General features: G+C 36.4%; 1 protein-coding gene across 1 annotated transcript; it reads left to right on the top strand.

Annotated features, from left to right (window-relative positions):
- The first annotated feature begins 3,438 nt into the window (after positions 1–3,438).
- LOC135684469 (ATP-dependent RNA helicase DDX51) lies at positions 3,439–11,811 on the top strand. Its single transcript, XM_065200046.2, has 6 exons — positions 3,439–4,672; positions 5,335–5,550; positions 5,975–6,174; positions 6,304–6,463; positions 10,067–10,314; positions 11,493–11,811. The coding sequence occupies exons 1-6, from the start codon at positions 3,501–3,503 to the stop codon at positions 11,684–11,686; spliced, it is 2,190 nt and encodes a 729-aa protein (XP_065056118.2). The 5' UTR covers positions 3,439–3,500; the 3' UTR covers positions 11,687–11,811.
- Positions 11,812–12,897: the final 1,086 nt, after the last annotated feature.

The following is a 12,897-nucleotide window of genomic DNA, read 5'->3' as shown; positions in this document are numbered from 1 at the left end:
AAATATGTGGAAAGAACATATAACTTTTGCTATAGGCAAGATTTTTAGAGCAATAGGTATGCTTAAATATTCTGAAAAATATCTCATATTAGAAAATGTGAAAAAACATGTATACAAGTAAAGTTAAACCACATTTCAGAAATTGCTGCTCGGTGTGGGGTTGTTGTGGAGAAACCCTGCTCGATACGCCGCAAAAGCTCCAAAACCGTGCCGCACGAACATCATCTCTTCCTTTGATTGGAAGCCTAGGGTGGTTAACTATAAAAAGAAACGATTAAATTTGAAACTGCAACTGAAGTTTACAAGTCTCTCCATGGATTAGCTCCTGGATATATGCAGCTAATGTTTACAATATTGTTGGAAAACAGTTCACGGCCTCTCCGTAATGCCGATACGGATCTTAGAATACCTCGCTTTGCAACCTATTACGGGCAACGCAGTTTCTCATATCGAGGTGTGAATGTGTGAAATAAACTAAGCACTGAAATAAAAATTGACCCTTCACTGGCTACTTGGCTACTTTCAAAAGTTCATAGTTGTCAAGTCTCCCGCATCCTGTTGGAGACTCCAGCATTTCAAGCTTGTTTCCAGCCGAGCTCCGCAACAGCAAAACCTAGAAAAATCTCCAGCATTCTATGATTTCCAAACATTTAAAATTTACTGTTACATTTTGAGTATTGTCAGTGGTTTTTTAATGCAACCAATAGAGTTGTCTTTCCTATGTTTAGATGTCTCACGGGCTTGCGACCTGCAGTTCTAATCTCCCTTCGTCCCCTGCTGCTTTTCTGTATCGTGTGGCAATGGAAATATTTTAAGCTCCTCCAAAGCTACGCAGTGCTTCTGCGCAGCACTCAAATCTCCAGCATTTTATTCTCCGAAACTTGGCAACTATGAAAATTTATATTTTCTTCCTTACCAGAATAGCTTGTATATCAATTTTAGTTTATCTTTGTTACTTAATTGTTTGTTGATTAGCTTAGGTTTTCAGACAGGGCACATTGTAAATCAGTTCATATCTTTTCATTTACTGAATGTTTTATCCTGTATAAATAATTAAAAGTCAAATCAATCAATCAACATTGGTGGCAAACTGAAGCGTATTAAGCATGATCATGAAGGCTAAAGAGAAATGATAAACGAATATGTTTTTGTTCAAATTGCTTCACAAATCAATTTTCAGTTTTTTTCAACACAGAAATTAGTGGCTTCACTCTTGCATATGTAGGTATCAAGAGAAACTTGAAACCTAGATTGTATTAGCATTCACATATTAAGCTGCCCCCGCTGCCCCGGCTGCCCCGGTTGCCCCCACTGCCCCAGAATTTTCATTTTATCTTTTTTACCCATGGTAACCATGCTAAAATATACAAAAAAATGTTGAATTAAAATTAACTTTACAAAATCAAACGAATCCATAACGTAATTACAATCGTTAATGGAAATTTCTTATACATACATTAATAATGAAGAAAAAAGGAAGGTATGATTGGTTCTTCGTGGACAGTTTATTAATTTTTCTATCGTTTTCATAAAAAACGTTGCGCCAGTTTTGCTTGCATATCAAAACTGTAAGCGTTGCAGGAAAGGATTTTCGTCGCATGTTTATTTTCAAACTTGACGTATTCAGCTAGATTCATTCTTTGTTTCCCTGTCAACACATTTGCGTTTTTCCTTCATCTAAAGGGCATTCATGATGTAAATAAATTTCACCAAAGGGAGCTAGAACTGCTATTTTGCAGGAGAACTTCGCAGGAGAATTTTGTCGGAAATAAAATTTTTTTGTCAATCTTTTTAGCTAAATATAGAAATTTGAGAGGAATGTTTTTTAATCTGGACATACCGATTTACTCAGTTGTTATGATTCAGATTGGCAATCTGTTTTAATTAGGTATAGTGCTTACAAATGCCTTCGAGGAAAAGTCCAGAAAAGTAGTATGATTTACGAGACTCGGTTTTAAATAGATGTTAGGGTTCATCTTATGACTTATTCCAGTTCTAATAATGTTGTTATGTTATGTTCAAATTTATGAAAGAATGAAAACACTTTAAATCTTAATTTCCCGCCCCTTGTATGCATTTTCCCATCCAAGTTGCTATTTTGCTCATGAAAAAATGTGTAGTTTTTGTCCAAGAATGTTCAAAGAGTTGCTGTAAGCTCTCTTTTTAGCCCCCGGGGGCTTATTATTTTTCAGCACTTCAAGGTGGGGCTTAATGGAGAGGGCTAGATTGAGAGAGGAGGCTTAATATATATTTTGTAATAAGAAGCTTTTTTCAGTGGTAGACTAATTTTTTATTATTTGTAAAATAAAAATCATCAAATCAGGCTTCTATATCAATAATGTTGCCATCATCGTCGTCATCAATTATTAATTCGAAAATATCGATTTTATTTTGATTTGATGAGAAGTTTTCAAAGGCTAATAAATGAAATGCAAATCTCCTTTTCTTGTCAAATCTAGTTATTTCGGTATCAGTGAAATTTTTGTGGAGGTGGGGGGGGGGGGGGGGCTAAATTGAGAGAGGAGGCTTAATATATATTTTGTAATAAGAAGCTTTTTTCAGTGGTAGACTAATTTTTTATTATTTGTAAAATAAAAATCATCAAATCAGGCTTCTATATCAATAATGTTGCCATCATCGTCGTCATCAATTATTAATTCGAAAATATCGATTTTATTTTGATTTGATGAGAAGTTTTCAAAGGCTAATTAATAAAATGCAAATCTCCTTTTCTTGTCAAATCTAGTTATTTCGGTATCAGTGAAATTTTTGTGGAGGTGGGGGGGGGGCTAAATTGAGAGAGGAGGCTTAATATATATTTTGTAATAAGAAGCTTTTTTCAGTGGTAGACTAATTTTTTATTATTTGTAGAATAAAAATCATCAAATCAGGCTTCTATATCAATAATGTTGCCATCATCGTCGTCATCAATTATTAATTCGAAAATATCGATTTTATTTTGATTTGATGAGAAGTTTTCAAAGGCTAATTAATAAAATGCAAATCTCCTTTTCTTGTCAAATCTAGTTATTTCGGTATCAGTGAAATTTTTGTGGAGGTGGGGGGGGGAGCTAAATTGAGAGAGGAGGCTTAATATATATTTTGTAATAAGAAGCTTTTTTCAGTGGTAGACTAATTTTTTATTATTTGTAAAATAAAAATCATCAAATCAGGCTTCTATATCAATAATGTTGCCATCATCGTCGTCATCAATTATTAATTCGAAAATATCGATTTTATTTTGATTTGATGAGAAGTTTTCAAAGGCTAATTAATAAAATGCAAATCTCCTTTTCTTGTCAAATCTAGTTATTTCGGTATCAGTGAAATTTTTGTGGAGGTGGGGGGGGGGAGCTAAATTGAGAGAGGGGCTTAATAAATTTTCCCTGAGATCAGTGGCGGTATAATCTATCAAATTTTTAACCTCGTAACCTCGTTATCGTTCGATATGAGCGCAATATAGGCCCTGCCCTCGTGTCTACCATTTTATAGTGAGAATAATGGAGCTGTTTCATGTTCAACGATTTTACGGTGATGACGATGAATTTGGCTTTCAAAGAAACCCAGAAAAAGAAAAAGAAAGGCTTGAAGAACTAAGGAAAAAGATTGAAAAGAAGAAAACAGAAAACTTGGTTGCGAAAAACTATAGTGACAAGTGCGAGACCCCTCGAAGTCGGACAGAAGTGAAAACAAATGAGCACGATGACAACGCAAAAACAGTCGTCGAGAGGACGAAGAAAAGTACAAATAAAAAGAGAATAAAAGAACATGTTGATTCTGAAGTCGGTTTACAAGGATTTCTTTATGAGAAGGAAAGTGGAATCGAAGGTGCGCATATTTTGGAAGAGGGGAGTCCGAGAAAAAAGAGAAAGAAGAAATCGATTGAACATGACATCCATCGTGAAAAGCTCTCGAAAGGCTTAGGTAAACGAGAACCGGTGGAAGCAGACGGAGATGATTGTCTTGCAAACAGGGAAGAACAGGAAAACATTTCGAACGCTGATTTGTCGTTGGATGCAGAAAAATTACACAAGGATTCTAGTCCTGTGATGGACAATAATAAAGTAGATATTGAAACTGATCCTATTGACAGCATAGATAATTTCAATGCGAATGGGGAGCCAACAGACATTGAAAAATCAGAAAATTATTATCCTATATTGGGATCGTTAAAGAAGAAGAAAAATAAGCCATCTGTGAAGAGGATGTTACCAAAATGGATTGCACAACCTAAAGAAATTTTTTCACAGAAGATTAATGAACAGGTTTCAGTCAAGGAATGCTCTTATTTAAAAGAATTCTCCAAAAAAAATCTTGAACTACTCAGAATTAACCATCTCTTTCCAGTGCAGTCAAATGTTATTCCATACATTTTGTCTCAAAATTGTAAAGGATCAATTTTTGGAAAGGCAGGATTGCAGCCTTCTGATATTTGTGTCTCAGCACCTACAGGTAGCGGAAAAACTCTTGCATATGCAGTCCCAATTGTTCAAGTTATTCATCATTGTTTATTCAGGCGTTTACAAGCATTGGTAGTTTTGCCTAGCAAAGACCTAGCTTCACAAGTGAAGACTGTTTTCTCTAAACTTGTAGCAGGAACGCATCTGAAAATTGGTCTTGCATCAGGTGTAAAGAGTTTTCATGATGAGCAGCAGCTTCTTGTCTCTGTTGGGTGTGTTAATTCTTTATGAAATTTGTAACTGCAGTTTTTATACCTTTTTGTATTTACATAGTAGACAGAGTTAATGAGAATTTTCTTCTCAGTAACTCTTTGCATTTCTGTTTATATTCTCAATTATTCTGTAGATTTTAATGGCTGCACAGACAAACTTGTGCATTTAGTTTTTTCAGAAGCAACCAATCCAGGCTGGTCCTAGATAATTTCATTAGGCTTTGAATCAGGCCTTGCGAGGAGCAAAAGCCAGGGCTTGGCAAACCAAATTTCCTTCAATTTTCTATGTGCTCAAAGTACTCAATGATTTGATTCAAAATTGTTTCAAAATTGATTTTTCTTGGTGCCTTTATGATCATTTTTATTGTGAATCATTCCAAGTGTTGATATTTAATTGATGAGGGTATATTATCAAAAATAATTTTTTTAATTATCAGCTTTTTATTTCATTAGTCCAGGCACAGACATCAATATATAATTTTTTTGGTGCCTGAAGTTTAATGCATTTTTTTAGAAACAAAGAAATAGGGGGGATGGAGGTGGACATCATTTGTACATAATTTTCTCTACTTTCCTTCAGATTGTCTTCCAAGATAGATGCTGATTGCAGCATAGAAACTTACTATGTTTTTTGATTTAATCAGTACTTCTTAATCCCACAGGCAGCATGGCTTTGTGAGCAATGTTGATATTCTTGTTTCAACGCCGGGGCGACTGGTTGATCACATTACGTCAACAGATGGCTTCTCTTTACAACATATTCGTTTCTTGGTGATTGACGAGGCTGATAGATTACTTGGTCAATCATATCACAACTGGCTTGAGAAGATCTTTGAGGCTATATTCACACCATCAACATTTGATTCTTCAAATGAAAGGTCAATTTCTTTTACTTACAACAATTACAATGGATGCTTGTAAATATGAACAAAGGAGAGACTTCATTTAATCCCACCAGTTGTACTGTGTTCAACATAACATAATTTAGTATCTTCATAATTTTCTGTAGCATTTTTATTATAATTTGGTTTGTCGATGTAATCACTGTTGTTCAATTTTAGTTTTATTAAGGAATTTAGTAAGACATACTTAAAACATACTTTTATGATAAAAATTTAAAACCATCTTGCTCAGCACAGCTCTGACTATATTGCATTGAGCATTTTTTTACAGATGAATAAACAGTTATTTTACTTTCACATGATAAAATACACTATTTAGAGTTCCTGCAGAGCATGAGTTTGATTCATAAACTGATAAGTAAAATCCCTATGTTTGATTAGAAATATTCACTTTTTTCAGTACACTGCTCGAGGGAAGATGTGGAAGAGGACATCTTGTAGCATCCAGCATTGACAGAAATGAGCTACCATTGCAAAAACTTTTGTTTTCGGCTACAATGACACAAAACCCAGAAAAGCTAGGCCCACTGAATCTCTATAATCCTGTATTTTTCAAAGTTATGGGAAAGGCAGAGATTGGAGGCAAAGATACTTCAAAAGGTAAAGAAAACTGTCATTTAATCCTTCTTTTTCCTATGCAAAGTATTTTTCATAAGTTTTGACTTATATTTAAAGGATCAGAAGCTATATGCATACCAGTGTTTTCAAAGCATTTTTCTGTTTGCACAGGATCTGAGGAGACTGAAAGATACACTTTACCTGAGCTTCTTGAAGAGAAAATGACAATTTGTAAGCCTGGAGAAAAGCCACTGCTGGTTGTCTACTTTGTTAAAGTGCTTAACTACAGGCGAATACTTTGTTTTACTGGATCTATTGAAGCGACACACAGGTTAGTTTTAGCAGTTATTAATCTTCTCTGTTTTGTAAAATTTTTAACTTTTATAAACTGCTCATTATATAAAGTTGATTTCAAATAGCTTGTTTCGGTGGCCCAATAGAAGTTTCATTGATTTGATTTGCAAGTTCAGGGAATTCAGTGAGGTAGGACAGCACAGATGCACGCAGTTCCACATTCAAGCTTCTTGCAAGGATGATTCAATAAACACTTTCAAGCAAAATATGTTTAACTATGCTGTCGTATTCTGTTGATTTCATTATATCAGTCTTAATAATATTCCTTTTGTGATTTGGTTTAATGAAACATTGTTTAAAGTATGTTTTAACTTGTGTGATTGCTCTCTGCCAACCAAACGGAACACAGCTTACAGTGATGCAGAAAATAGAGATTCATGATATGTTTGAAATTAAATATAAAGTTGTGGACATTCTATTCCATCTGCATCTTCCATTCCTCATACCGTTGGTCTTCAGGTTTTTCTAATCAACCATTTGCTTCTGCTTCTTTTATCACCTATGGAATTCTCCTTGGCATGGACAGCAGGGGTGGACAATTGGGTCTTTCAGGCACCCAGGATGATCGGTTTTTATCTGCGGGAGACCGCTAGACGACCAAATTTTCTGGAAATGTCCACTCCTCTTGCCAAAGTTCCATTTAGAGAGACCACAGGCCATATGTGGGAGACCACTGAAGGAGCTTCTGGTCTCCCACTGGGGGACCACCTTTTTACCTGAATCGCCCACCCTGGCTCAAACCTTGCCAAAAGTCTTCTTCTAAATGGTCTTCAAAATGCTCCAAAACTGTCAAATAATCGCCTAAACGCCTAATCAAAAAATCTAAAGTTTCGTATGTCCTCATGCGCAACTTATACACCAAAGTAATCAACAATGCAAAAGCTACTTTCGTCCAACGCATCAACATTAAGATCTCCAACCACCAAACAAATTCTCGTTCCTTTTAGTCCATGGCCAAGGTCATCTCCCAAAATGTTTGTTAATCCTCCTTTCCTCCTTGAAAACAAAAATGTTATCTCTTTTAGCACTGCTTCCGCCAAGGCCAACCACTTCCCATTAACTTTTGCTACAAATTCGAATCTTGATGCTCAAGATCACAGCCTTGTCATTAACCTCCTTCATCTTTATCAATGTCACCAATCAAGTTCCCTAACCGCAAGGTTCGCAAAGCCCTTCTCTTAGTTAGCACCTCCAAACCGACAGACAACAGCAATTGTTCTCAATAACTGTGCCTCAGAACTCACACCCATTGTTAATCAAACTCTCCATCTCTCCTCTTCACGCCTATGTTTCCAACCTCCTGGAAACTAGCCCACAGTTTTCCTCATCCAAAAACGGCGGAAAGTCTGACCCTACCAATTATCGCTCAATCGCAATCATTTCCCTCATATCTAGAACATTAAAGAACGCTGTCACGAAAAACTACTTATCTGTTTCTTGAAACCACTAAACTCTTTTCTGATCACCAGATTGGTTTTCACCAAGCGAGATATACTGGTGATCTTCTGGTATATGGCACTCATGTTTGGTCCCCTGCCCTGGAATCCTTTGTTGAGAGCATAGTTATTATTTGGAACATCTTTTGGGCCCTTAGATCGTGTCTGGCACAAATATCTAAACGCCCCATGTATGGTCTGCACCAAACTCTCATAAATTGTATTGGTAGCTTTCTCACTGACAGGTCCATAGCCACTGCAGTCGACGACTACCTCTCAAGCCCCCACTCAATAAATGCTGATGTTCCACAGGACTCTATCATATCTCCGGTTTCATTCATAATTTTCATAAATGATTTTCTAAATTCCACAGCTGCAAGCATTTATCATTTTTCTGATGACACTTATCCTGTTCCAAAAACGCTGGTAACCTATCTTTATTTTCAAAACAATAATCAACAAGTTTGATCTCGCCTCCCTCTCTTCCAAATCTCCCCCTCCTTTTCCTTGTTGGTACTTAGCTATAGGCTCCTGGGCCTTTCCTCGACATTATCAACTAAAAAAGTGGATACATTCTAACAGGTTTTAAGTGCATGATTATAAGAAGCTGTGGTATGATTTTCTTTTTTATGTGAAAACAATTTGATAGTATGCGAAAGACCCATCTCAACCGAGACATAGAACTTCACTGTCAGTGGGATTTTTCTGTTTTTTTTTAGAAATTGTACTTTTCAACAAAAATAGATAAAAATAATATGAGCAAAACATTACATAGCTTAATTCATTCAAAGTCGGTTACTTATAAGTCCTCATGCAAGCTCTCTTGTCTACATGCAAACACTGCTTTTCACATCATTTCCTTTTTTGGCCATCACCATCAGGCTGTCTGGTTTCAATATGTTTAATATATGCTCGCCACACCTCGTGTTTCCTGTGCCTGGAAATACAGGAACCTGGCGACTTTCCTCTCTCTAAGTGCATTTCTCTGATCAATAGCTGACTGATTTTTTTTTCAAAATTAGAGTTAAGGGTTTTATTTTGCAGGATTCTCTTCCTTTGTTTATGACATGGACCTATTCTTTTTCTATAAAGGCCACCATTCTCGCCAGCTTTCTGTACTTTCCCTTAGCCTATAGCTTATTTTAACTTTTGCGCGCCTCAAGCTTTGATAGAAATTTTTTATGTAGAAGTGGAATTGGCTATTTCACTTTCAGAGGCTCTATCTTCTGCTAAAGGTTATCCTAGGTATATTGTAGACTGTCAAAAAGCTCTCGTCGACTCTAAGCTTTATAGACCTTATAATCCTTTACGTGGCAAACCCAAAGCCTGGTTTTGTAAGTAAGGATGAAAAATTTTGAGTTGGGTGTCTGCAGTGTCATTAAAGGGCACTGTGCTGTAAAAGAAAATTTCAACTGGCCAACATTTTCGCGTTGGTTTATCGGGTTGGTTTATCGCGTTGGTTTATCGCGTTGGTTTATATCCTTTCACCAACAGCCATGCTAAAGACTAAGATGACTTAAAGTCGAGTGTTTTCAAAGTTTATATTGCGTTGTGACATCTGGCATCCCATCTGGTTGGTAAAAGAGTTGTGTGCTGAACTTTCCGGTGTAGTAGGGATCAGGAATAGAGAAACTGAACCATTCTACTGCAAGAAGAAAATTCCCCCAGGTTTTACTCTTTCGCCATTTCTTTGCCATGCAGTTGGTAAGAAAATCACGAGAAAGGTTAAAGGGAAAGTTCCAGAAAAGAATGCAAACTTGAAATAGATGAGAATTAGCAATCATTTGGACTGACCTTTAATTTTTCTTAAATCATTATAACATGTGAGAATCCTGAGTATGTGAAAGGGAAAATGTTTGCTTGCACAATTCAACTAGCTTCTGTCCTACTCGTTTACTGGCCTAAGTCCCTAAACAGGTTCGCCTGTGTTGAGTTTCCTTCGCAATTGTCTTTTCCTTGTGTATTCATTTACAACGGGATTTTCTAGTCAACACTCTTACGAACGTCTAATCTATTTTTAATTTAAACGTTTTCTGACGCTTGTTAGACACATAAAGAAAAAATAAGGTGGAACAGCACCTAAGGTCAGCCGCTTTTTGAATCTCTGGTAAGAATACATTCTCCTCTTATTCATTTGGTTTTAGGTTGTTTTTGCTCTTAAAGGCATTCGATATCAAAGCATCAGAATTTTCATCAAGCCTCAATCAGACTCAAAGGAAAGGGACATTGCGTGATTTTAAAATGGGAAAGATCGACTTGCTTGTCTGCTCTGATGCAATGTCCAGAGGGATGGATATTGAAGATGTCGACTTCGTTATCAGTTATGACCCACCAGTGAACATGAAGACCTACATCCACAGAGTTGGCAGAACAGCTAGAGCAGGCAACAGAGGTACGAAAACGGATTTATTCAGCTATGCTAAACCTATTTACACAGAAATCTTCATTTTCTAAATTGCTTATGGCCAATGGTGAGAACTTCACAAGTGAATGGGCAATGAATGAATGAATGCATATACAAAGCATCTTATGAAAAAAGGCAAGAACATATGAGCTGCCACCAACTTTTCCTTGTTGAAGCTCATTCTATATTTCCAAACCTTGGAAGCTGTGTACGTCTCTTTGTTGTAACTTTGTCTCTTCAAACCTGCTGAAGTATGTCGACAGGAGAAAGAGAGAGGGCCTTGGTGTATAGCTCCGTAAATATTCTGTATCCATGAAAGCAAGGTTCTTCAGCTTTGTGACTTTTATTTATCTAGCATCCATTTATGTTTTATCTTTGAATAAAATGTGCCTTATAAGATCTGTTTCTTCACTGTTTGTTCCGAAAATGTGCCCAGTTTGTCTAAAACTACCATGGATCCATAACATTTCTTTGCAATGTCAGATTTAACAGGCCAATTGCAAAATGTGTCTTTGCTCTGCCAGCCTTTCTATCCATTCAAAGCGAAGGTGTTTCTTCCAGTGAAAAGTGTTCCTTTTTATGTGTTTACGTGGCAACGCGATTCTGGTTACCTAAGACGCACAACCAGAAGTTCAGGTGATAAGAAAAAACAGCGTGTTCCTCCCTACCTATAAGAAACTTTTCCCGGAAGGGAACAACCTCCTCGGCCTTGCAGATCTTAAAAACAACCAAAACTAATGATTCTTTGCTTTGTGACTAAGATATTGCCTGTCCATGGGGAAGTCTGGATGACAACAAGACACTTCGGTCTGTCTTCAATTACACAACAATTTCACAGGAATGTAAAAACAATCCTTGTTTTCTTTCTGGCATTGCAGATTTTTGGGGAGAAAGAGTGCAACATGATGCCCACCATAAATGGAGATTGTCCTTTTAGACACCTCGTGTCTCTTATCAACATCACATTTTCCTTTCAATGAATTGTAATAATATTGATTTTATTCCCTCCTCTCTTTTTTGTCTCATCTTCAGACACTTTTTGTGGAATCTCATCAAATTTTGAATTGTGTCATTGTCAATCAATTAAAGCTTTGACCAATAAAAGGTGTAGATGCGTACTTGCTTTCATTAATACTTGCATTAAAAAAACTGCTTCCTTTTGTAAGGGACTGCACTGACACTTCTGTCGTCAAAAGAGGTATTTCACTTCAAGAAGATGGCAATGGACTCAAGCAGGAAGTCATCAGTTCAGAAATTGGTTGTGCCAAAGAATGAATTGGAACCATTAATGGCAGATTATCAGAATGCACTTGCTTCTCTGAAAGATCTAGTGAAGACTGAAAACCAGCAAAAATCTTGATACTTTACCACTTTAAGCATATTAATATTAAACTGAAGGCTTATAGTGATTTTTTTGGAAACGGCGTTATGATAAAAAATTTCCTTATCAAACCTATTACGGTCTTGGTGACATTGAGTTTTTCAGAGATCTGCTTTTTTTAAGCATCTGATTAGCGCTTTTCACTTCAAACTCGACAGGTCATGATGGCATCCCTTGCCCAAAGGTCTTCTTTTTTAACTCCCCGTGTATGGTCTGCATCAAACCCTATAAATTAAATTGGCAGCTTTCTCCATAACAGGTCCACAGCCATTAGAGTTGATAGCTACGTCTCCAGTTCTCTCTCGATTAGTGTTGGTGTTACACAAGGCTCGGTCATACCTCCTTTTTTATTCATCTTTTTCACAAACGATCTTTAAACTTCCACCGCTACAAGTATTTTTCTTTGGTTGATGACACTTATCTGAGTATTGCTATCAAAACCCATCTTCAAAGAAATTTTTCAGCCTCACCTTCAGCCTAACTAATGATAATTTTATTGAGTACCAAATCCTCGATTTAAGCAATGGGGCTTGTAATTATCAGGGGCGGATCTAGCGAAAATTCTGAGTGGAGCAGAACCTGAGGGGGTTAGGGGGCGGAGCCCCCGAAAAATTTTTCATGACCACGCCCTTTAGATTCTCTGAAAATGACTTTAATTTCATGCGAATCTCAGATAAAATTTCTAACTAGCACAAACTTTTAAATAAAGCTAGTAGCAATTTAGAGGTTATAAAAATTTTGTTAAAAAACTGCTTGAAACTGTACTTTAGTTGACGGAATTCTTTCTCAACAGAAACACGCAACTAACTCGGAATTTTAAAATAATAAACCAAACTGAATCTTTTATCTTTTCACGGCAGTAAAATTTCATGACGTATAAATGACAAGTCACGAAAGAATGGAATTTCACACCAAACGTTTTTGTTGTATTAGCCGATTACTAAAGCGACATGTGCCCTTTAATCAAATTGATGCCTTTGAAAGTTTCCTTTGCGGTGGTTTTTCGCGGAAATAGCAGTTTGTTCATCGGTAGAAGTTTCATTCTTATCAGTTTCAAAAACTCGCCTATGTAATCGTAATACTAAAAAATGCTAATGGTCTGAATTCAATCAACACAAGCTGCATTTGTGAATAGCTTTTATTATCTCTTAGATGAAGGAAGACAAACATCGATTTGAAAGACAATTTAT

Source organism: Rhopilema esculentum, chromosome 21 (assembly GCF_057945365.1).
Source record: "Rhopilema esculentum isolate cy_ngs chromosome 21, ASM5794536v1, whole genome shotgun sequence".
Classification (NCBI taxonomy): Eukaryota; Metazoa; Cnidaria; class Scyphozoa; order Rhizostomeae; family Rhizostomatidae; genus Rhopilema; species Rhopilema esculentum.
Note: the sequence above shows the minus strand (reverse complement) of the source record. Positions and strands in the feature narration are given on the sequence as shown.

Excerpts from the sequence above, each read along its gene's own strand:
- LOC135684469 (XM_065200046.2), top strand. The coding sequence starts at position 3,501 with ATGGAGCTGTTTCATGTTCAACGATTTTACGGTGATGACGATGAATTT. Across the intron at positions 6,175-6,303 it reads AGGCAAAGATACTTCAAAAG|GATCTGAGGAGACTGAAAGA; the intron begins GTAAAGAAAACT and ends CTGTTTGCACAG. Across the intron at positions 6,464-10,066 it reads TCTATTGAAGCGACACACAG|GTTGTTTTTGCTCTTAAAGG; the intron begins GTTAGTTTTAGC and ends ATTTGGTTTTAG.